This window comes from Chenopodium quinoa, unplaced genomic scaffold, assembly GCF_001683475.1.
Source record: "Chenopodium quinoa cultivar QQ74 unplaced genomic scaffold, ASM168347v1, whole genome shotgun sequence".
Taxonomy (NCBI): Eukaryota; Viridiplantae; Streptophyta; class Magnoliopsida; order Caryophyllales; family Amaranthaceae; genus Chenopodium; species Chenopodium quinoa.
This window is the reverse complement of record NW_018744537.1, coordinates 4,282,321-4,308,552: the sequence shown is the minus strand read 5'-3', so window position 1 is coordinate 4,308,552 and position 26,232 is coordinate 4,282,321. Positions and strand designations below refer to the sequence as shown.

The window sequence follows — 26,232 nt, the reverse complement described above, 5'->3', positions numbered from 1 at the left end:
GAGCCGCCTCACCCAACACGACATTTACCCAGGTTTAGACAGATCTTCGCCCCGTAAATTTGGCATGGCCCATAATCAATGATACCAAAAAGAAAGACCTGGTAAAGATCCCAACAGGTGAAGGGCAACAACAGATGGTCTTTCAAATAGAGGACTATGCAATCCCTAATGATATGTATGGTTTTTAGCAATAGCACATTTACATAGAGAAGGAATAATTTTCTTCAACGCTGGCCAAATCCTTCATTCCAGTATAACATAAATAAGATGGTAACAGTTTATAAATATTATATTATCAACAAGCAGAAATTTATACAATTTACGGTTTATCTGTTCCATCAACTGAGTTACAATATTCCTCATACAAAGTATGATACTTCTCTGGGATATATTGCTTGAATCTGTCACATCAGCAGAAAAATCACTCAGACATAAACATAACATTTATTGCTAAATTGCAACAATACTGAAATACAGAGTAAGGAATTTAGGATAGAAAATAACATAGGTATGTAAATCAATAATAGCAAAAAATAAAAATAAAAAGTTTAAAAAAAGGGTGGGGATCACTCTGGTGATCAAAATAATTGTTGCAAAACAATAGCATTTCTCAAATATCCTAAAAATGCTGTTGGTCATTATGTGGTTTGAATTCCAATTGAACATGAAATTTATGCTAGGGTGCAGAGATAATGCAAAACGGAGAGGATAAACATTCAAGACCATCAGTATTGCTGACTATTGCATACAGTTTGAGCATGTAGCAAGTAATCTTCAACATAATAAAATGAGAGTGAATAACGGTTTCCTTCTGCTGTATTGATCCTAATGGTGGGAAACAATTATACATTTATACGTGTGCGTGCACAGTAGATATCTTGTGAAAGGTATCAGCAGCAAATAGCTCTCTGTGTGTGTGTGCAGAACATGCACAGTAGATATTTTGAGTGTTATGGTACTTGGAAGGTGATTCCAACGCTGCCGAACATAAGGACGGGCTTACCTTTTTAGAAGAGAGAGCCTTTCTTGCCCAGAAAACAGTTTTGCAATAGATTGCAAAACAGAACCTATTTTCATAGTTTTTGACTTCAGTGCCTTCAAATAACCGACAAAATCTTTGTACTCTGACTCATTAAGTTTCTGTTGGACCTGCAAGGTCAAGAGAAAGCATTTACAGTGAGCATTTATTCCATCTTAGATCATAAACCAAATAATTAATAACAGCTCTGAGCCTATTTGTTGTGTAGAGAAAACATGAGAATTCCTGGATATTACCAATGGTTAGCTTGGCCTGCAATAAAGCATGATAAACAAAGCAAACAGGAAATCATCCTTTTCATTGCCGAACTTTCAAAATGCAAGCCTAAAAAAATACACTATTGCATGTCAAAGAGTTGCGACATAAGAGTTCATCACTTGAAACTTATCATACCACTAATTCATTCATGTTGCTCAGCCACTCAGGCTACAGCATGCAGACTCTGACACGGATTCTAATTTATCCTACGTAATAAAATTGGAGAAGTCATAGTCTGAGATTAGATAAAGGAAATCAGCACCTCCAACTCCAGTCCTGGATTAATTTCCATTTAAATGAGCTAAAACGTTTGGGATGGTGGGTGAAGGAAAGAAACTAGTTTACTTACTTTTACTGCTTAAAAGTTAGCACTTATGATGGAAGACTGGAAGATAAATCTCATAGTTTTACACAGCTAAATTCATCTGATAATGAGTCAAATATCTTAATGATAGATAAATCTTATCTCCAACATCTTACACATATATACTGAAACCCCCTTATAACTTATCTGACATTTTCAGTCATGAATTGAGCTTGGTAGATCTTATCTGAATAAAGTTTCCCTATAATTGTCTATTAAGGTGAATAATAAAGGGCCACGTATCCAGCAACTATGTATACAAGTACAACTGATTATATCATAGACAGGCAGAAAGGCATATCTCTGCTTCAGTAGCTCAGAATGCCGGACAATTTTGCATCATACATGAATAGGACATTATCTGGAAGAATTCATAATAAATGCGGAGACAATTACCTGAGCTAAAAAATTATGTCCCTTAGCTTCATCATTCTGGCAAGATGAAGAAAGGGTACCCTGATTTGCCTGGCTGGAAGATGTTGCTTGTGCAGTCATATTACCATCAACCTCTACTGAAGGATTAGCAATGCTGCTTTTCAATTTCTTAGTCAAACTAATTGGACATTTTACTTCTTCCATATAGCCATTTCTTAGCGGAGTGCCTTCCAATTTCACTTCTGTGATACCTGAGGTTATCTCCCAAGGAGCCTTTAGATACTCCGTATTGTCAGGCTTCAATTCATGAACTCCCTTTCTCTTAGAAGAGCAACTAACAATCGATTCAACATCTAAATTTCGATTAGATGAAACATCACTCGTCAAGTCAACTATTTCAGATGTCATATGCCTATAATTAGTCCCAGAAGGACGCAGTTTGCTTCCATTACCAAGTAAGATACTCGGTTGCATTTGCTTTTGACGTGCAAGGGACAATCGATTAGCAGGAAGAAAATCATATAGCTGCCTTTCACTTTTGCCTCTCTCGGCATTGTTTCCAGCAGATGATGACACTATACTGCTATCTTCATCCACAGCCTACCAAAAATGTAGTGGAATAGTTAGTGGGAATAGGATTCATTAACAGCATGTCCCTGTTCCAAGCAGAAAGTTCCAGATTTTGCAATATGCAACCTACCACAGTTTTGAATTTCATTTCTGGACAACAATTGTCACTAGATAGAGAGGCCTTTTCACTGCATGCCTTTCCTGCAGAAAGATTTCAACTGTCAAGCTTCAACCATTATTCCTATAGTCCTGGTGTAACCAGTGATAGTACATGGTCTACTGTACAGCAATAAGTAAAGTGGACTAATTAATATGAAAATATATTTTTGTAAAAAATGAATAAATTACTCATTCAAAAATCACAGAAACGTCATTGAGAACTCTCTTACACAACCCATATAAAATTTCCTCTCTGGGTCAGCCTTCCCTTCCATGGTTCCATCTGTTATATTACTTGCTTCCTAATGTCTAGTTGTCTACTTGCAGTACTCTCAACCTAAGTCTCTGGGTCATTTTTTTAATTCTGCTTTTTACTCTTCAACTTCCATGGAAAGGCGATAACCCTGCAATAACGCAGAACAAGTGCTAATCTGCAACTTAAACTCCCCCCAAAAAAACCTCAATACACCAGTATGTCTTTAGTTCAGCAAGTGACCGAGTGTGCAGGAGTATCTTGCAAAGTATTATTCTAGCAAATTTGTTGACAATTCTTCATGTTAGGTACTATAAACAAAATATATCAAAATTACATTTCCTTCAGAGACGTGAATTTAGTCGCAGATAAAAAAAAAATGAACACTTTTTATTTAGTATGATCTTTGATTGGTGATCATTATTAGTGGCATAAAAGGCATGATAAAAATAACCTAAAGAAAAAAGATTCATTCTTGCTGCCGTGAACTTCGATTCGCCCGGCCAGCAGGCGGGCGGCGTGCTTATCTTGTGTGACAACACTAGAGAGCGTGACACAAAAACTACTACTAAGGGCACAAGTGACAAACTAACTGATTGCAAATTAAGTGACTCGAGAAAAACTGCAGTTGTAGGACACAGCAGTACAAACAACATTGATGGCTTAAAACTTCTCGTGAATAGGACAATAAATAAATCATCACAACCAGAATTTACATGAAAAAAATCACCAACAGAAATACTTAACCATTGCAAACAGCTTCTATTGGCTCAGCCTTTACAGGAAGATGAGCTCCAGCACGAAAAAACCGGGTTAAGGAGTATACAACATCCCCAAATTTGGAATAACACTGCAAGATAAAATCGCAAATTTTAGACAGACCAGAATTAGAAAATGAAAACTTTCACTATTGTAGGTCAAATTGAAAAATAACTTCACAGATGCACCTGGATATGAGGCTGTATCCAACGTGAAACTTGGGCCTGACGATGTGGTGATGCAAACCTGTATGAAATTGAAAAATTAACCATCAACTAAGCCAAAAATTTGATCACTAGTTGACTAATCAAATTCAATTTTGCATAATTAGAGTATATAATGTACAAACACATGACTTCCAAGTTATACTTTCTTACAGAAATTTCACATATTTAGTGCTACTCAATTTACACAATAGTCGAAGACATACTTAGACAATCAAGCACAAAGTAAAATTGCTCAAAAGAGAAGCCAAAATCTTATTATGTGCTCTTTTGCTCTCATAAGCATGAAAAGCTTATGACTAAATCTGACAAGATTGTGTCATTCATAATTAGCAAGTCCACAATTCATAATCCTTAATTCACTTCATTGCATTTTATCTTTTCCATCTTGTTTTACTCTTCCTCTTGGTCCACTTTAGATGTGCAAAAAATTCAGGACCAGTCACTGAAAAGTTCAAAGAAACTTTTGGGATAAAAGTCAGAACTATCCACCTACTCTTCCAGTTTATTTTATGTCCCTATTCACCAACCTAAAATGCTAGATACATGACCACCCAGATATGACAGTAAGTTCCCATGGATAGGAAATAGGAAAGCAATGAAAAATGGGTTCAACGGGCCGGAATCGATTGATAGCTAATTCTCCGGTGCAAGATTGTGCACGAGAACGCAATTTACTACCGAATATAACTAGATAAGGCCAAAGTACACTTCCATTATTTATACTCCTCCATCAGTTGCAATTCGCAAGGGGATTAAGGAATTAGATAATTATAGTTGATCAGAAAGAAGTTTGTCGTCTCACATAAGATGAAGCACTTATAAAGAGAGGGTTTAGAGGCTCACAGATAACGATGTGCTATGAAATAATGTCACTATCTGGAAATGTGTGGTCAAGCAAGAAGATTGTCCTTTGCTACAATTACTTGTTGGCTGGTTGATTAAGGTATAGATCTATATTTATTTCGGATGGATTTTAGGGAATACAAAAGCATGAGCATTGAGAATTCGAGACATCACAATCTTTATATTCAAGATAAATGGGGAGAAGAAGCAACTTTGGATTAAAGTTGCTCTACAAGACAGGTTTGAAAAAGGTGATGTTTTGTGCAATCAGCTACATGACTAAAATGAAAAGCTTCCTTTGGTATAAGAGTTGCTAGAATCCCAGTGTCCCTTCTGTAGCTCTATGGAAGGGCAGACTCCTCCAAAGGTCTCATCTCAAAGAAAGATTCCATTTTTGTCTTAACGTTCTTTCTCCTACAAACTTCATCATAGTTAGGAGCTAGTTTCAGAACATAAGGAAAGATGTTCCAGTGGCTAGGAAAAGAAGGATATAGTTGCCTTGGATCACAGGAGTGTGCATGTAAAAGGAGAGGAGCAAGGGACATTTGAGATTGAAGTTTCATCAATTCAGTGAGTTTAAGTTGTCAGAAGGTGTTGTCTAGCTGGATCTAGTGCTGCTTTATGAAAAGCAGGTATTCTCTTTAATTTGTGGTATTAAGTAGAAGATTATATCTTTAGGACACCAAAAGAATATAATTCTCAGCCCTCCGATTGTGCATGAATGGCATTATGTGGGACACAGGAAATAATATATAAGTAGCTCAGGTTTCTGCTGCCTTCTTTATATTCTATGATCACTGTTGACAGACTTTGTTTTATACTGAAACATACTATGTATTCCTGACTGTATACAATACCCAATTGCCACACTGAAAAGAAAACAAAAAAGGTTTTATCAAGCAAATTGTGATGACAGACAGATAAAAGAAACTCGGGTAATAGATGTTAATACTTGGGAAATTGATAACAGAAAAATGGTGTAGCAACCTATCATGCAAAAAAGAAATTGAACTTTCACTAAGTCACATCCCTTCAGGTAACATAGCAGATTCACTATTTACTGTGATTGGCAAAAGTGGAAAGAATTCTTTTAGCAACTAAGTAAACCTTTCATCGCAGAATATTATTGCTCCATAATCATGGCGATGACGGATTACACGTCCAACAGCCTGATTTACAGCTCGAGAAGCTTGTTGATCATACCATGCTTCTCCTGTTAGAGGCTGCCATCGAAGATCTTCAGTTAGCAAGAGCAAGAAAGGCCTTTTCATAAGCAATCTTATATGCTGCATCCACATACCTTATGACCTGTATTTTGATCCCGTGCATGTTCATCCAAAAATTCACGTTTAAGTCGGACCTACAGTTAACATATCGTGGGAAGAACTTCAGACCCAATAACAAGAACAAACAATGAAAGTCACCAACCATATAAATAAATAGGAGTAGCTTAAATTTCAAGGGAAGAATAAACAATCGAATACCACACAATTTTGTTACCCTCTAATATGTTTGGATTGTCCATTCTGGAATATTCAAGGCCAAACTATTCAATTATGTATCACAGATGGAATTAAAAGAAAGCAACAATTATGTCCAAAAGAATCAGACCCAAAACAACAAAGAAGATTAGTGGAAAATCAATCTGTTGAACCAACACGCTAGGCATCACATGCAAATAAAATTCGAGATATATTTAGTGTAACATGCCCAACATAACTCAAAAGCAAAATTAAATTTCCATTCTAATTCTTAATTAAGATACTGAAGTATTAGCAATGAGAGGTATGTTAGATTTTTGGTCCTCTTATTTAATAGAGCCAGCTTCTCTCTAATCGCAGTAGAAAGGTTGTGCAAGCCACCTCACAAATTTCGTATAAACTACGTCTCAGAGACTCTCAGTAGAAAGGTTGTGCAAGCCACGTCACAAATTTCGTATAAACTACATCTCAGAGACTCTCAGTACTGAGTTATTTCAAACTCATTTTGCGTGTACAAATTCTCCAATAGCTACTTGCAAGACTTTTCAGGGGGTATTTTCTCAAATTACTACCTCTTTCATATTATGTGCAACATTTACTAAAAACGGTTTCTACACATGAAGTGCAACAAATGTCTTCTTTCCTTTTAAGTTGTCATTTCTTTCTATCTCTCACTTCATCACATGCATCTCTATCTTTCTCTCTTCATTCAACACTCACAAACTAATTTTGCATAGGAGTCCGTACAAACTCATTTGTTGCACATAATATGAAATTGCAATGGATCGGGTCAAGCTACACCAACAACCAATCCGGGTCTACGAACAAAGAAACAAGCATGGGCCAAGGGACAAGATCATGGGACAAAATCAGTAGCAGCAACAGCTAGTAGCAAGAAGCAGACAAAAGCTTTTAATGAAACACTAAGGAGGGTGGCAACTGATGCTCTGTTGTGAAGGCCACTCTGGCAGTACATGACAAAGCTCTTAATAGTAGACTCTCGTGTGATTTGTGAGATTGGTTCTTAGTGTAGACAGTAGCTGTAGTTTTCCTCAAAGAGAGTATAGCCTCAAGCTATACCTTGTATCCGTTACATTCAAAATTAATCCACTACTCCAAGCTTTCGGCCATTGTTGTCTTTGATTCCTTGAATTATTGTTTCTGATTTTCCTAGTCTATAGCAGAAATAGAGGTAATAAATACATTTTCTATTGTTCCTGCTATTTCTCCAAGCAAAGCTCTTTGCATCACAATGCTTATTGTATCAGCTTGAACTTCTACAAGTGGAGAAAATTATGGGTCACTAATAAAGACATTTACTGTATGTTATTGATTCAGCACAAACTACAGTGTCCAAGTAGATATTCATATTTTTCTTTGAAACCGTTGCAATATAATACAGAAAAATAGTCTATGACGCATAATATTAAAACACAAGTTATAGTACACTAAGTACAGCATGCCATGAATGGAAATCTCAAATTCTGTTACTGAACAGCTTTTACGTAAAGTGACAGCCTTATTTTAATTCAATGGTTGTTGACTATCACAATTCTGGTGTGGGGAAGTAAAGACAGGAGGACAGGGATCAATAAAACATAATTTAAATATATTGCTTGGCGTTAACCATCAAAGAGAAAAAGGTCATGTCTGAGATGATATGAACCACCATATCCTCAGTTCCGAAACTGCATGCAATTATTCTTTACCAAACATCAATGGAAAGTTGAGTAATCTATGACTTCATCAACAGTATGCAATTGATACTAAAATACTAAACATCATTTGAAGGTTGGTGGCTTAATTCTACCCACAAGATCATATGGTATATGTCTCAAGGAAGTTAATATAAAAAGAATAGAACCTTAGGATCTGTTCTTAAGGCAAATGGCAATCCAGTAACAACCACAGCCCTCCCATATTGATCTGCAAAATCCAATCCTTCACTGACCTGTAAATCACAGTAGAGCAAACAAGAAAAATGGTTGAAGAAGCTGCAGTTCATTTTCAACTTAAACATGAAAATAGAACAGCAATATGCCAAAATAAAGTTTAAATTTCAAGCTAATAATTGGGGTTGGAGTTTTCTTTAAGCACACTTCTCCCAAAGGCTCAAGGATATAAGTTTCATTACTGGATACTGAACCAGATAACCTAAATGGTTCAGCTCGCAAGTATAGTCCAGATCTGCAATGTGCTTCTGACATATAATATGTGTACAAAATTTAATTACATCTTCAAACATAAAGAAGAAAAAGAGACTCAAGAAATTGAAGTTGGGCTAGCGAATGAAATGGCTCAGGTCCAAAAGTCCAGATATGAGTATGATATTATGTTAACATAAAAAAGAAACATATTTCTTTTACTCAGCTGCCCTCTTTTTTCCTCTAAACCACTAAGCCACTCCTTATCCCGCCTGCTTGAAACCAGCATAAAACTGATAAACAACCAGTCAACTGACCACCTCCGAATGACCAAAAACCTTAATCATTTGTGTTTCCTCTGTTTCTAATGAACTTTACTTCTTAAATCAAGGGATTATTGATCGAAGGTATATACTTAGAACAATTGTAAATTTTTTGAGCATTCAATAGGATTTGCAGGGAACTCAAGTATGACCTAAATAGCACTGATACAGATATGAGGAAGAATATGGGAAAGGGTGAGGAGATGGAAAAATTAAAATTTCAAAAACAGTAAGGCATGGTTTCGGGAAAAAAATATATTAAAATCTACTTCATCCATTCTTTTTTAATCGCAACATTGAGGATTTCACGCTTGCCAATGCACATTTTATAACATTATCTTAAACTATATCTTAGTAAAATTTATAAAAAGTTGATTTATTGAATCCATATTTCGAGACGAATCTAATAAAATCCTACATAAAATATATATTTTTTCAAACGTATAATTCATAAAAGACGATCAAAGGAGTATGTGAACAGTATAAATTCCCTAACGTTGCGATTAAAAAAGATCGGAGGAATCACACTGCACACCACTAAAAGACAGCTTAATATAATGTATTGAACAGCAAATAAATTGATATGTGAACATAGTTGTTTTTTAATTATCATTAGAGAAAAATAGTAACTAATCTTTCGTATGTTTGTTGTCTGACACATTGTAGTACTAGGACATAAAATAAGAGTATGATTTTACTAGTATGGTTTCCCGATTTTATGGGTTTGCCGATAGCACCAGGCCACCAGCTTCCCTAGATCATCAAGTCTTACAAAAAATTTTGGATCCTATATCTTTTTGATTGGCTGAAATTTCAAATTTAGAAGGGGGGCGGTAGATTGTCGGTCAAGCCGTCCCCAAGATGTCCTAAATAATCACGCGCTCCATACTCACAAAAGTTAGCCATACCCATTTTCAGTGGGACATCCCGGGGAGATATTTTGGCCATACCCGTACCCAATACTTCCCCGGTACGGGAAACGCCTTTGATCTGTATCCTTAATCAAATATTTTTGGGTTTAAATTTCCAAGTCAATTTATTTGCATAAAAGCATATATCACATATTCAAGATCCTAGATCCTAAGTAATTCAGTGTGCCAGCGAACAGCATAACATTGAGAGCTACATCATCACTATTTCTTATTTTGTACCTTGCCACGACAAACAGCAAAAAACACAGCTCCAGATGTAGATGGATTATTTAACTTGGATGTGAAATCCTGCAATTGATACCATTGCATCAGGTTCACAAGTTGAAAATGGCATAAAAAAGGCAGCCTATTGACAAAGCTAAACAGTCAAGTTACCTCAATCGATGTAGAAAATAATGAAGACTGTCTAGGTTCAATCACAGGTTGTTTAAACTTGCAAATTCTTTCCCATATAGTACTTTGACTAGCCAAATTTCCACGAGACTAGCAAAATGAAGCTCAATGTTAAATCATTTCATTAAAGCCCAATCAAACACAAACTCTGGAAAAAAACTTATCCAATTTCTTACATGATCCTTCCAGCAACTGATACAATTTTCCATGATATAGTATGACGGGAAAAATACAAGTAGGCCATCGGGCACTATCCGAGCAAAATTGACTGCAAAATGAATCAGTAGGAGACAGATGTGAGAAACAACAGGTAAAGGGAAATTATAATAAACTTTCACACTGCATAAAGACTGAAATGATACAATATCCCCCCCCCCAAAAAAAAAAAAAAAAAAATCCACCACATACACACACAGCACAAGCCCTGATCTTAGGATGTCCAAGAACTCGAGCAGAGCTCCAACCAGCTGAGCTACTACTACAGCTCAACAGGGAAAGGAAAATTGGAAAAGGCCATAATTTAATATCCTGCAGGATTATCAAAACAAATTTTCACTCCCATTCTTTTCTACTGTCTTAATGTTCTCTTGCTAACAGAATACATCTCATAGAAGACTGAACATAGCTTCTGAATTCTCTGAAAAGCTAGATTCATCCTCTAAGATATACGACTGATGCCATAGGTGAATAGGTCTGCTATTTAACTAATTTAAGCATTGGTCTTCCAAAAGGCATATAAAATTTTATAGGCCTGAGATGTGTATAATCAAAATGATAAGCTACTCCCAATAAATAAGTAAACAAAAGATAAGTTAAACTATAGGCCAATCAACTCTGAATCAATGTCTCTTAAACAGCAACCCTTGGAATATATTGTTTGCAAACATCCAAGCTAACGTAGAAACAGTCAGCCCGGCATGAGGATCTTCCATTTTAAAATTCTACAACCTCTTAACAGCAAGTATGCAATGTTGATCACATAACAGAGAACATAATGTATATGGAAATTGAGTACAAGGAATCAGCCCAGTAGCTCCAAGCCCAAAATACAATATACTTATGTTCGTAGGAAGGCTGGATTCAATTCAGCCACTTGAGTGTTGAGCTGGAATCAGTTGGAGAGTTTGTTACAAGAAGGGGTAATTAAGTAAATCAAGAGAAAGTTTGTTATTTCCTTTTTGCTGTTTGAGAGTTTGTTAGAGGGAATCTTGTAACACATTGAGAATGGGAGTATGTGAGTGAGGCATTCAGAAAGTTGTAGAAATCAGTTTTGGGAGAGAATTTTCCTTCCTCTTGAAAGAAGGAAGTTGTGTTAGTTTCACCTTGAAGGCTTGAATATCAATACAACCTATCTTGGGGCTTATTCTTCTCTGTTTATTGCTTTGAATTTACTGTTGATTCTGATTCCTAGCATTGAGCCACGGTCCTGCACTGAGACCGGATAATATTTTCCTTAAATAAGATGAGGACAAACAATATCACAAGAGAAAGTTGCATACTATACATTTCTCAAGCCACAGAGTTTGACAAATACAAGCCAGACTTCATCTACATGTGATCCACAATAAATTTTTCTTCTTTTTCTTTAATCTTGATCCCTCAAAAAATTGAGAGACATGATATCTCTTATCTTTCACATACAATATCTTCCCATACATAGTCATAACTCATAACGGAAGTTATAATCACAGATTAACAGTATGCCTAAAAATTATCATCAATCAAACCTTAAAAGGGCAAATGAAGGATATTCAGTCCAGCATACCTATGGCATTCCCCAGCTCCTGTTTGTATTCTAGGACATCACGAGTCCGGTAAGAAGAGTTGAAAGAATAATTAGATGGACCCACTGGTACAACTCCGGCCCAGATCTGACTTGACGATATAACATGAGGATTCTCCAATCGTATGGGGAATTCCCTGATATGAAGAGAAAATTACATTTTGTTGTGGTAAGAGAGCTATCAGAAACATAGTAGTAGTGTAACATAGAAAACCAGCAGTCCCAACTTACAGCTTCAACTCATATGCAAATGAATCCATGGGAGACAACGTTCCAGATGTTAAAATGATTGATCCAACACCTCTTCTGGAGAAGTCTTCCATGCTAATTCCTGGATTGAAGCACCACCAACTGAGTGTCCTAGCGCCAGACACATTACCTGAACCGCAAAATAAGTGAGCAAGTTTTTCCAACAAAAAACGCTCCTGAGAAAAATAGGAGAACTAGAACATGTAAACTAATAAGAAATTACTTCTATGTTGTCAGACAATGAACCCTAAAAATCACACAAACAATCTTCTAACATGCCAAGAAAATATTTGGAATTCTCTCAATTGAAATTTAGAAGGCATAGTATCTCAGTATTGGAGATTTAGGAACAAAAAAATTAGAAAATACTCAATGGAAGGGTCATGATGTCAAGAGAAAAATGCTAATTACAGACCAATAATAGCACAGACCTAGGACCACGGTGTGTGCATTCTGGTCCCTGATGCTCATAGAGTTCAATAATTATGAACATATATGTTCAAATATAAAAACATGTTCATCCTTATGTACATTCACTTTCACTGCTGACATTTTGTCTTCTTTAAAAAATCGATGACCTATCTCCATTATCTATGAACTATATGTTACCTTTGAGCTAAATGTTTATAATCATTGAGCCATATCTTTGAAATATACTTCCTCCGTACCATGAAGTTCTTCCCACTATCAGTTTAAGGTTGTTTCATGAAATTCTTCCACTTTTTCTTTATTTCTTTTTTGCCAAAAGAATACTATAAATTTACCCCACTTTGACCCTCTTTTTTTATCACATTTCTTATTACACTGTATCTCTTTCCTCAAAAAGTAATCACATGTACCAACTTACATTACTTTATGTATCTTCCTTGGTATGAGACTATGTTTTTTTTTTATTATGATAATTGCTTTTTTATTTTTAGGATAAGAAGAATGGGGGAGATAACTCAGATAAGGGAAATCCCTCAACTAAGTCTCGGGAACTTTGATCCCTATCCCTCAAGGGTACGAGGTGGGGAGCGATGCCACTACTCCACGACCTCAACCTCAACATTGATAAGCAACTATATGTATCTACAGTAAATGGGAAGAACTTTGTGGAACGGAGGGAGTATATAAATAATTGTTGAACTATATGTTCAACATTACTAATATAATGTGAAGAATATTTTGGAATGGAGAGAGTACAACCACTTAAGCATAGAAATACAAACTCCCAAGTCTCACAGTATTATTCACCAAGAATAAGAGTTTGCAACCTTGCACATTTGGTTTTCCCAGCATGATAATAATAAGTAAAGAAAACAAAATACCAAATTTAACTCATGTAAGCTATGAAACAAAAACAGCTATCACGTTAGCTCTTTACTTTAACTCTAAGAGACAAAGTTTATAAACAGTGTTAATGATGCTGAACGATGAGAGAATATGTCCTGACCCTGACAACACTTCCATGATAATGTAGAGTAGACATGAATATTTTCATGTTTTCACCTCCTATCAGTCAATCCCCCCCTCCCCAAATAAGCATCAATATCTATAACTCATGTTTCACCAGAGTAAATCAACAAAGCAGTACTCGAAGCTACTAAGTAGTGCAGGGGCTAGTGATTGCGGAAAAGTCATCAGGCTTGTCCACTCCAGACCTTGACTGAAACGCACTGGAAAATTATATATGGAGTACATAGTTATAGTTTTTCAGAGAATAACATACTTCCTCGTTTTTTATTAGATGCATCACTTTCTAAAAATGGAAGTTTCAATTTAGATGCATCACTTTTCCTTTTAGTTAATAAATTTTCTCTCTCTCTCTCCTATCACATGGTCCCTCTTTATTTTTTCTCTCTATCTCTCTCTACTCCAAAAATTGCCTAGGAGTCCGCAATTACAAAAGCGATGCAACTAAATAAAAACAGAGGAAGTATTTAATAGACTACTAATACAAATTATAAATTATAAATGTGATACCTGGACAAAATGATATTCACTTAAACATAAAAACATGTCAACAAACTTCATTTCATCTATTAAAACATTTAAACTCCAGATTTAAGCAACTCATGAAGATTTACCTTTATTAGCATCAAAATCACTTGCCAAACGCTCTTGAACATGTAACTGCAGTTACGCAAAGTGGACTTGTCAGACATCACCTTTTTGGCAAGGAAAGCAATTAAACAATGGAGCATGTGATCGAGGATAGCAGAACTTACACGGTAATACTTTGCATGAGAAGTATCTCCATCTCTAAAGATCATATTCAGAATATCACCCATAGTCTCCAACTTGCAGGAGGTTCCATGTGACTCTTTACTTTGACTTCGTTGGCATCTACAGCATAGACATGGATATTGAGAGCAACATATGATAGTGTCAAAGGTAACAGTTTTCACATACGCATATACATGGATTCTCAGAAGTACAAGCATCCATGCAGACAAGCATATCCACATAAGGTGACAAGGGGGAAGGGATATATATACAATTGTCAGTAACTCAGATCATGCAAGCTCGTCAACTGACAAAGGCTCCTTGTTTACCTTCTTCAAGAAGCAGAACAGCTTCTTCAATATTTCCTGTGAGCATGCTTGCAGTCTTACTGGTGACATTTAGATCAGCAAGTAATTCATAAATATAAGGGCCAGGTCTAGTAAAACCAAGTTCCTTGGACTCAATTGGCACTTCAGCTATTCTCTTCTCAAGCTTCAATAAAAGGGCTGTTTGAACAACAGAGCGAAAGTATCAAACTCAATTTCAGGGCAAAGGCCAGTGGGAATCCCATATAAAATATAACAAACCTATTCCCATAAGTCCCCATACATCAAGCACGGCCAGAGTACCAGTCTACCAATCATAAATCTAATACCTCTAAGAATAGCAAAGTTGTCAGGATTAGAGCTTTTGTCACTGGACTTTTCTATATCTCTTCTTTGGATAGATATGTCAATGCAGCTTTTTGCTTCAGAAATGCAGGCAGACAACAATGAAGAAGGCAAGTCAAAAGAGGCTGCATCAGAACATATGCTTTCCTGCATTTTACACAACAGAGAAACTTCAAACTCAACTGCTACTCAAAATTATTTTGATGCAGTGCCAGGCTAAGAAAGCAAGTAATTTCCATTTCAAATTAAGCAATAGAAATAACATAAAAGGAAGACAAATTTTTCCACTCTTTTATGAGTCAAAATAATATAGATTGAACTGCAAAAGGCTGAGTTACTGCATGAAAATGTAAGGTATATAATTAACTAATTAAGTTACAAACTTCTTGTTTAAACTTGCAAGTTGCAACCAAGTGGAAAGGAACATAAACCAAAGAAAAGGTGAGAGCAAGTGAAAATGTCAAAAATACCCTAATACCACATCACCAACCAGTCAACCTCTCTCTCCTTACCAGATATTAGACCACTCCCAAAGCTCACCTGAACTCTATGGTACGCCAGAAAACCACCGCTACTCTTTTACATTTATAACCTAATAATTTGTTTCAGCAGCACCTACTAAACCAAAGTTCACATACACCAAATTCTATTTCACAAGAATGAGATGAATTTCTTCAAACATGAAACCCAAAATTTCAGAAATTCCCCAAAAAGTAGCAATTAGAAACAAGAGAATGCATAGTTCAAAGATTATTTTGGTGAAACTTGAAGGGATAGATCTTTCTCTAATTGTAGGCCATGTTGACCAAAATGTAGCTGATAGCTGTGGAATAACAATTAGCTGTCAACAAGTTATTAGCTTTGAAGATAGATGATTAAAGTATAAGTGTTCAGTAAAGTAGTTGTTGACTAGCCCATCAAAATGTAAAAATAAATACTTCCTCTGTTTTTTTTAAATGCAACACACCTTTTCGACATGCACTTTTAAGAAGAGATTAAACAATGTAAACGAACAAATTAATCAAAATACTTTATACATATAGTACCTAACCTTTTTCTAAACTTGGTGTTCAAATTATTTTGTTATAGTTGCTCGTTTACCTACACTAATCAACACCTAAAAAAGTGTGCCCAAAGGGTGTGTTGCATTTAAAAGAAAACACAGGAAGTATTTTTCCTAAAAAATATAATTAAAAAAAATAAAAATAAAAGGAGAGGGAGAGGGAGAGGGAGAGAGAAAAGAAAAGAAAAGAAAAAAATCAACTACCATTATTTTTCGAAAACTAATAATTTTAGCTTTTGATATAAGCTTCCTCCACAACTAAGAACTATCCCCACAACTATGTTGCCAAACACTCAATTATTTATTAAGTTTGGTCAAACCACCAAAAACTACTTTAAAGTTATTTAAAAGCTACTCAAAAACTAGTGTCGAACACACCCGTCTTAGGACAAAACTTGATGGCGATGGTGGTTCCGCTCTTTTTCTCTCTCTCTCTTATTTGTGTCTTTGAGGTCGGTGACAGTAAATGTGGTGGTTGATCTTTGCTACAGTACTGGTGACGATGACGATGGGAGTCAAAGACATTTGGGGAAGAGGTATATCTGTGGATTCCCTGAAAAGGGTGTACGTCTGTACCTGTTGTGGTGGTGGTGGTAATAGTGGCTTAGGGCAATTCAAGTGGGGTGGCAGAGAGTGGGTCAGGTGCTTGGGGTTGGGGCAAGGGCTAACTAGCAAAGAGGGTGGATCTGGTTGGGGTTAGGGTTAACTGGAAAAGAAATTCTGTAACATATTTCCACCTAACAGCTTATTTCCTAATTTTCACAATGAAAAAATGAATGATGCAAGAAACAAAACAAGTCAAGGAGGGAGGTGGAATAAATTCCTCTAACATCATTAAAAAAGAAAAACCAAATGTTGGTGCATGTTCTATGGGAAAGAGAGGGGAGGGGGTGCTTTGCCCAGGGGACGAGGCTGAAGCATTGTTACTGGAATAAGCCAGAATAATCCATCATGAACATAGTAGTGAGCATATATCCATTGTTGACATGAATATTGTTAAATCTCTTTTGTAGTCTACGAAAAAACAATTAAAGCCCAGTTTAAACTATTATTAAAGCGTACGCATAAGAATCAGAGTGGCTGGTTGGTAGACCGTAAGGACAACTTATTTGCCCACCCTTGGGTGATTGGATAGATTTTCATGGACAAGGGTGTGAGGGAACGGGGAGAGGAGGAGAGGAGGGAAGAAAATCAAGAAACTATGGAGATTAGGTTCGGGGTTATAACCCGCCTGGAATTACCTGGAGCCCCAACCATAAGCAAGGTATATAATACAGAGATGATTATCAATATTATGTTTAAGCATGCACACAATAAACTCTAATGAACAATATAATTACATGCAAAAGTACTAAAGTATTAAAATGACAAAGCCAGTTGTATAATATTGGAGACTTAACAGAAACCTCCATCAGAAACAAAATACGAGATATCCTACTCACCAAATTATGAGCTTCATCAAAGATCAATATGCTGCTGTTCCACTCTATTCCAAGGGACTTTTTATATGCACGTTCAATGAGATAGTTGTAGGGGGCAAACAATATGTCAACAGATTTAATCAGCTCCCGTGACACATAGTATGGGCACCTACACAAAAGTAACTGGTCACCTATCTCGCTAAACAATAATAAAATAGCATACAAGCAAAGCTCATCAATTGCTTGTCACCATTAAGTTCATACGAAAGAGGGGGTGGAGGGGTAGGAGCTCAAGGAAGAAAAATAAGTATACTAGTATTAACACCTACGGTCCACAGCTTTTCCCAACGTTAAGTAGATCCTCAATGTCAATAGGTTCATCTCCAATGTGAGGATTGCTTTTGACGAAATCTGCCAAACAAAGAAGTAAAACACACAGCATTTTAGGTTCAAAAAACACACAAGTACGGACACTACAGATGTTAGATGTAAAGGAGAGACAATCATGTACAAATCTATGCCCAACTAGAGGGAAACATCTTTAAAACAGCTCAGGAACGTCAAAAGAGAGAATTATTATCACTCAATTTCCAATAATAGATTCAAATAGGATTCACTAGTGTAATACATGCCACAAACCTACCAAAATTACAAGGAAACTTTAATCATTAAGACATAAACACAAGGAGACATTGCATCAATAAATCACAAGGAGACATAGCATGATGGGATTTACGAAAAATTTTGAATCATAAGTCATGAGAAGGGAGAACAAAATGTAAGCACAACCTTAACAATGGAGATTTAAGCCTTGTAAATGCAGCACAACAAATTTAATTTCATCCACCTTCTAAAATCACAACTTCAAATAAATCAAATGAATATAAACAACGTGAACATGGAATGGAAATTTTTCAAAAGAGAGCTTTGGTGACATTGTCAATGAGCCAACTAAAGTTTTTTTTATAAGGGTCCATCTCATTGCTCTAATATTAAATTTGTAGAATAGTCCTTTAGGCTAAAATCAATAGTCAAGTATACAGTATACTATATTAGGATGGCATGAAATAAATGCCACGTTTCCTACATATAAAGTTAGAATTAGATTTCCAAACATATACTGTTAAAAATGGAGTGACTGTAGGAGGGATTTTTGGTAGAAAGTCAGAGAATTCTTAATTATGAGAGGTAAGGGCAATGGGCATAAATTTGTTGATAGGAGTAATTCATTATCACAATTCTCTCATGCTCATTCAGAACAATCATTTATATTTTAATGAAAATATGTCATATAAAGGGAGAAAAAGATAATACTGGTAGTAAGCTTGTGATGTTTACAATAATGTTTGCTCCGTCTTTTTCGAGCAAAAGAGCAAGCATTGGTTTGTGCTCTCCCTTTAAGTAACTTGACTTTATCATGAATACAAAGTTGTTCACGAGATCCTAAAATAGTCATTTTCGGTCTGCACAATGATCAACTCATGTATCAAACAAAGCATAATAATATAAAAATTTGATAATGCAGCTTAACATAATCAACTAAGCACCTGTGCCACACATTCAAAGAAAATGAATGTGAGAAAATATATTATTGAAAAAAAAGGAAAATAGTACAACAACTAGTGGGACCAAAATCAATGGCTCATTATGTGATGTACAAGACTACACTGCAAGTACTAGATAATTAATTAATAAAGTTAATGAAATGGCAGTAAGCCAGTAACCCCGCCCCCCAAAAAAATATACTTTGTATATCACATCATATAAATTTAAAATTAACAAGGAAAAAAATTCGAAGAGCTAGATCTTATAGTTGTATTTGTAAGGCATTCATACAAAAACATGCTTCTCGGCTGACAATAAGGAACGGAAAATGTCAAAAGAAGAAAGCTCAGTACACATAAGCGAAGATCAAAGAAAACACATCTAAATTCTATACCAGCACAACTGCACAATACAGAAAGGACTTTGATTTAAATTGTCACAATTTGTTTAAAGCAAAGTCAGGCGTACACTCAGCATATTCACCTGTAATTTGTTTTCTTCAATTCCTGAATCACCTGTCGTAGCTGACTGTGAGTCCGAGAAGTATATACAATTTTTGGAAGCAATGAGCCAGCAGGCTGCGATGACTGGCTATCTGACGACTCGTTTTTATTCACAGATAGACCAGTGGTGAAAGGACCCAAACTTGCCCTATAAGCCAATGTAGCACATAGAAGGCACAATGTTTTCCCCGTTCCTGTGGGACTCTCCAACAATGCATTGCTTTTCTGTCATATAAACATCAATTCAATGAATCACAATGGATCATCCACCAACAAAATTAATACTGCCCACTACACTAAACCGGCCAATTCGAATCGTGATGCTTGCCAAACTAATTAATTCCCATCAAATTCAAAAGCATTGTATACAAACAAGATAACTTAGTGCCTCAAACCCTCAATCGTCTACTAAAACACCCGAAAACACCACATGACATACTCACTGCATCCCATTTTACTAATTGAAATCATAATTTAAACTAGTAACATGACAATTAAATCTCACATTTGATCATCCACCAACAAAACTAATACTGCCTACTACACTAAACCGGCCAATTCGAACCATGATGCTTACCAAGTAAATTAATTCACATAAAAATAAAAAGCATTATACTCGTATACAAACAAGATAACTCAGTGTCTCAAATCCTCAATGGACAACTAAAACTCCCGAAAACACTACACGATACACTCACTGCATCCCGAATTACTAATTGACAGTCGTAATTTGAACTAGTAACGTGACAATTAAATCCGGAATAGGGTAGTATTTAAAAATTAAAACAATGTCGAAATTTTCTATGATTCTGCGGCATTTCTAAGATTGAGGAAATAATTGAAATAATATACGACAATAATTATCCCCAAAAAATGAATTGAAAAGGTAAAAGCTTACTTGTTGAAGTGATTGAATGACTTTATCCATGTAATCGATCTGGGAATCGTAAGCATTGTAGGGGAAATCAACATTGATTCCTCTGATGTTGTATATCGGCATTGCTATTGAATAATTAAAATTGTTAATTTGGGGAATGGAAAGCTAATAATCATCTATCACAGAAAACATAAACCCTAGAAATTGGAGGGGGAAATGGGGTTGCTTAAATTGAGAATATATGGAATTTCCCGCCAATTTGTCCAGGTTATGCGAGTAACTGAGTATTGCGATTTTAGTCCTGACTAACCAAGGTCGTAGACTCGTACGGACTCGTACCTTCTCAGCGAAAACCTTTGCTTTAGCTTCTCTTAGAAGTTACTAGATGGAAGCTCGTGCAATGCACGGTTTTTTCTATTTTTAATTATTTGATTTATTGTATTTAATAATTTCAGACAAAATTACAAAAAGTTTAACATTTATTTTTTTTACAGTAATTTATAATGAATTTATTAAATATAAATAAATTGTAAATATGATATTTTTTCCGTTATATAAAATGATAAATTTTTAATAATTTAAATTCTAAATTTGTATTCATTGTTTTACCATATCTTTTATTTCGATAGAATCATCAACCTCATCCACAATATAAAATCAAATCTATGTATTGGAATTTTTTCATCATCTCCAAAAAATAACCAAAGCCATCCATATATTATGTATACAACATCTAATCTTATGCTATTACATAAACAAATAACCGTTAAGTATCCTAAATAAATACAATGTAACTAATAATTACAAATATAAATTTAAACATAAGATTTTAAAAATTACCCGGACATTAATAACCTAAAACTAACACAAAATTACTAACACAAAATTCGCTTGATGGAGTTTTGTATTAATACGAAATTTTATTTGTGTCGTATGATGTGTTAGATTTGCATGTAAAAAAACATTTATTAAATAAAATATAAACATCTAATCGTTGAGTATCCCAAATTAATACGATGTAAGTAATAATTAGAAATACTACTTTAAACATAGGATTTTAAAAATTAAGCTTAAAATTACCCGGCCATTGATGACCAAAAAATAAACACAAAATTTGCTTGACGGGGTTTTTTATTGATACGAAATTTTGTTTGTGTCGTATGATGTGTCAATTTATAATGGTAGGTATCATAAATTTTAATTTAATTATAATTAACAAACAATTTGTATTTTCTTATCATAAATACAATCAAAATTTATCTTATAATGATAGGTATCAAACTTTATTACAAGCGTTTATCATTTAAATATTTTTTAGTATATTTTTTTTGGATTTCTTATACTCGTAGTGTTGAATTAATAAATTTATCTTTTCCTATAGTTTTACTTTATTTTTCTCATTAAAATAATTTAATTCGTGGATTATAATTTACGTGTCATCAAAATTTTAGATATATCAAATCTAATTCGTTACTTTTATCTAGGTGGCGACATAATTTTTTAATTCAAAAATAAAATACAAATCTTTCTTCTTATTGGTCGAAATAAGTATATTTCTTACGTGACGCTCCGAATGCTCTCCAAAAATGCCTATTTTATTTATATATATATTAGATTAGATTTTTATTGTACTCATAGTTACTAGAACTAGTAGCCTAGTAGGGATGGCAATATGGCATTGGGTCGAGGGCCAACCCAAATTTTGTCAAAGCCTACATTTAAATATGACTATATGAGTGTGGGTCTTATTTTTCAAAGAGAAGGTATTGGATGATATGTTCCTTTTACTGGCTGATATGCGTCAATTGTTGACTATTATGATTAATAACATACAAAGTATTTTTATCTCCATCTCTCTCCTCTTTCCCCCTCTTTCTCTCTCTTTCAAATGAGTTTGAGGTTTAACATCAATTACCTCTTTTGCGCAACAATTCACTCAAATAAAATCCCACTAATTCACTCCCTCACTCAAACTCAATAACCCCAAATATGTCGCTCCAAGTAGTTTGCAAGTCCACACTCCACTGCCACCTCGACCCCTGCTTACCACCTCACTAACCCAAGCAGCCACACTTCTCTTACTCCACCCATTAACTCCCCTGCAACCTGTTGCTAAACCAACCCACGATCACTACTCACCCTCAACCCTGGCCGCACCACCTTCTCAGCAATAATACACCACCAAATAACAGCATCAACCACCACCGTCACCTCTGATCTCCGCGCCACCTTCACGACCCGTTCCACAATGTCCACCACCACCAACTCCACCATCGAACACATCGTCCTCTTTAACATCAAACCCAACAAAACCCACCACCGAACAATCTTCTCACGCCACCGCCGATCCCAGCAACCGCAAATCGGCACCGCATCACCAACCACCGTCCACAACGCATCACCAGCAGTAAACTCCACTGCACCGCTTCACCTTCGTCATTGTCATCTTCGTTTTGAGGGGTTTTCGATTCAATCGGAAAATGCATCATTTTCTTCAATTTGGTTGGCTGATTCAAGCATAATGATGTTGTTCTGTGAATTATGAGCCCTAAAATACCAATTTTCTTTGAGAATTGAAATGAATGATATGGGTGGGCTTCTTATTACAGTAGTAGTTGTGTTTGAAGGGAAAATAGGCCGTGGCCCGTGGCACAAAATATTGGGTGTGAATTGCCGCACGCAATAGTTTGTATTTTCCGAAACCCTATATGGTTCGAGTGGGGTATGAGTTTAGGTGGCATCGGATAGGTTACAACTTATAGATGTGGGTGTAATATTTTCATATGCAAACCCTACCTACAAGACCCACACTCGAACAGACTCTCCGTGATTTATCTTCTGTTGACTCTTGTCATATCTACAAAGAAAGCAATCGAGATGCAAATTATGTTGCTTCATTGGCCATTTTGTGCAAGCTCATTTGAATATTGATCCATTCGTAGATACGGAGTAGTTAATTTTCTTATGTTGATTGTTTTGATAAATTAATTAGGAGTAAGTTTTCAAAGAAGATTGTCTTAATTTCTTGTGTATTTTTCCATCTAAAACAAATAACTTGTTTACCCATGAATTGACTAGTAGCCATAGTAAGTGGATATCATATTATAATATGTAGTGTAAAGACTACCCAAAAGGTCAAAATATAACATTGTTGATAGAGAAAATGGTAGTATATTATTTGTTTGAATAGTAAAATCAAATACAGTAAATAATAAAAAGTAATGTGATATCTACAAAAGAAATTTGAATTTTGTTTACAAATGCGGAATCAAATAAAGATTATTTATATATTCATAAATTACTATAATCTTTGAATAGATCTTACATGGTAGAACATCTTTCGCTTATATCGCTAGAAAATACAACTGTTTTGGGAAGACAATCTAACACCTGTTATTACTTTTTACCTAATTCATGTGACTGTATATAAAAAAATAAAAAAAAAATAAAAAGTGTCATTTGGTTGACAAAAAAAAAATTCATGGAAAATTAAAATTCCTAAAAATTATAACTTTTGTGGTGTTTGGTAGACAAATTCATGGGATTTAGAAATGCCTAAGAATTTCCACTTCCTACAAAAATGGATGAATTTAATTACCTACCGAGACCTAGGGGGAAGACCTAGGTAAGTGAAAAATTCCATGGGAATTTTCACTTCCCATATGTAACCAAACACAAATTAAAATTTTATGGGATATCCAATTACATGGAAAATTAAATTTCAAGGAATTTACAATTTCTACATTCTACCAAACGAGCCCTAAATAACTTTTGCGATCTCATATGTAATTTTTTATCAAACAAAACAAATCTACATCAATCCATTAGATTTGGACCCTCGATAGTAAAATAAGAAAGTCTCCCTCTTAGAATGAGGAGAAGAAAAAACCATATCTTTTGAAATAACTACTCTTCCTCGCAAATATATAAATTGTTTTTTGTATTGTTTATTATTTACTAAACAGGTTATTTAGTTTATTAATTTTTTATTTGTACTTTTCTATATTTATTACCAGTACAATTCAATAATTAATACACTTAATCACAAGGTATTCTTTCAAGTAGCTTGAATTTTTCCTTGTTATACATTTTTTTCGAGAAATTATATTTGTTCTTTAAAATCATTGTTTTTTACTAATTAAAAAATATTTTTACTAAAATGAACTTATTTTACTTAGAGAATTTAAATTATTTTTAATGATATAAATTATTTTTATAGAGTAATTTATTTGGATAAAGTGAACATAACAAGAGCTATACATATTGACTAATAAACTTTAATTTAGTTATCCATATATTAATTGAAAAATTGAGCATTAAGCTCAACAACCATGTTTTGAAGTTTTGGTGTCTTTGGTGAGGAGATGATATTTATGCCTTAGAAGGTAGGGCTTTAAACCCGCAGTAAGATGACTAAATATATAAAGCTACTCTGAGAGTCTGAGCTACTAGGTCACCAGAGCTATTTAGAAAATAAAAGGGGTCATATATTTTTTTGTGGGCAAGTTTGATAAATGAAAAAGTATAACTAACGAGTTTCAAGCCAAGTTTTAACGTTCATTTAACAAACAAACTTTTAAAATTTGTTAACGATTAGTTCGCTTATTTGGTTATAGTAATTACCAAGAATTTAAAGCAACGAACTTGTTCATTCCCATTAGAGTTTATAAATGATTTCTTTTTTTCCATTTCTATAAACAAACTTTACTCTTATGACTTTTAGATGAAAATGAAAATAAAGTGTAAATTTAAACCATTATAATAAATACACAATTGCAAGTCAAAAGGTTCAAGCAAAACATTTTACAGAGTACTAGTATTTGGTAAAGACCTAAAGCCATTCAATATCATTCACTTTGATAAAATAATGTTCAATTAAACAATTACAAACCAGCTAGCTTGTTGATATTCGTCTTAAAAATTGATCAATTAACATCAAAATGAACTAATTTGTTGTTGATTTTTTGTTTAAATGAAAATGAACTACTACTTAGTTTGTTAATGGACATAATCAAGTGAGTAACTTATAAGCATAATGAAAATGAAGAACTTCTCTTAAACTTAAATAAACGATTGAACCTTAATTCATTTTTAACCTTATTGACAACCAAAACTTTTTATATACACCCCAAGGGTTTTTTTTTTTTTGTTTTTTTTTGTGTGTGTGTGTGCCAGCGCGTTCTGATTTTAAGATTTTAAATGAGCAAAAAAAAAAAAAAAAGCTAAAGGTATTCTTATATGGAACTTGCACCTTATATACACCTAGGTGCTACACCTGGGTGTATATAAAAAATTTCAATTGATGACACAATCTTCAAATCATGTTCAAAACTCGACTCATATATACTATCTTTAATAATAGGAAAATTAACATGCCACATTTCCTTTTTTGGCCTTTTTTTTTTTTTTTTGTGGGTCCTTTTGAATTTAGTGAAGCGTTTCTTTAGTTTTTTTTTTCTTTTCATTTTTATCTTTTATTTCTTTCATTTCATTTTATTGTTCATTTTTTTCATCTTCTGTTACCTTTGTTTTTTTTTTTTTTTTTACCAACAATCATAATAATGGTTTTCTTCATCTTTATTTCACAACATTCCTGGTATGCATTTCATTTTTTCAATAAAAAATTTAGCTTTTTTTTTTTAGATATTTTTTTTCTCAATAGCCTTTTGTTTTCTATTAATATTTCTCTTTTCTTCTTCCTCGCCTATTCAATGTCTCTTCCTTGTTTTTGAATACAATAATATTCTGAAACTTACTTTTTTTTTTCTTTTTGGATGTATGTGAAGTATAAA

General features: G+C 34.5%; 1 protein-coding gene across 1 annotated transcript; it reads right to left on the bottom strand.

Annotated features, from left to right (window-relative positions):
* Nucleotides 1-177: 177 nt before the first annotated feature.
* LOC110698759 (regulator of telomere elongation helicase 1-like) lies at nt 178-20,792 on the bottom strand. The gene is given in 24 exon segments (XM_021876281.1): nt 178-401; nt 1,004-1,149; nt 2,058-2,636; nt 2,737-2,807; nt 3,766-3,868; nt 3,966-4,023; nt 5,955-6,070; nt 6,148-6,207; nt 8,193-8,279; nt 9,947-10,015; nt 10,103-10,210; nt 10,297-10,388; nt 11,886-12,040; nt 12,135-12,282; nt 14,222-14,267; nt 14,363-14,472; nt 14,475-14,480; nt 14,690-14,866; nt 15,016-15,178; nt 17,537-17,684; nt 17,845-17,926; nt 18,830-18,978; nt 19,544-19,788; nt 20,462-20,792. Coding segments are annotated over 24 exon segments (3,102 nt in total). The 5' UTR covers nt 20,564-20,792; the 3' UTR covers nt 178-319.
* Between the last annotated feature and the right edge of the window lie 5,440 nt (nt 20,793-26,232).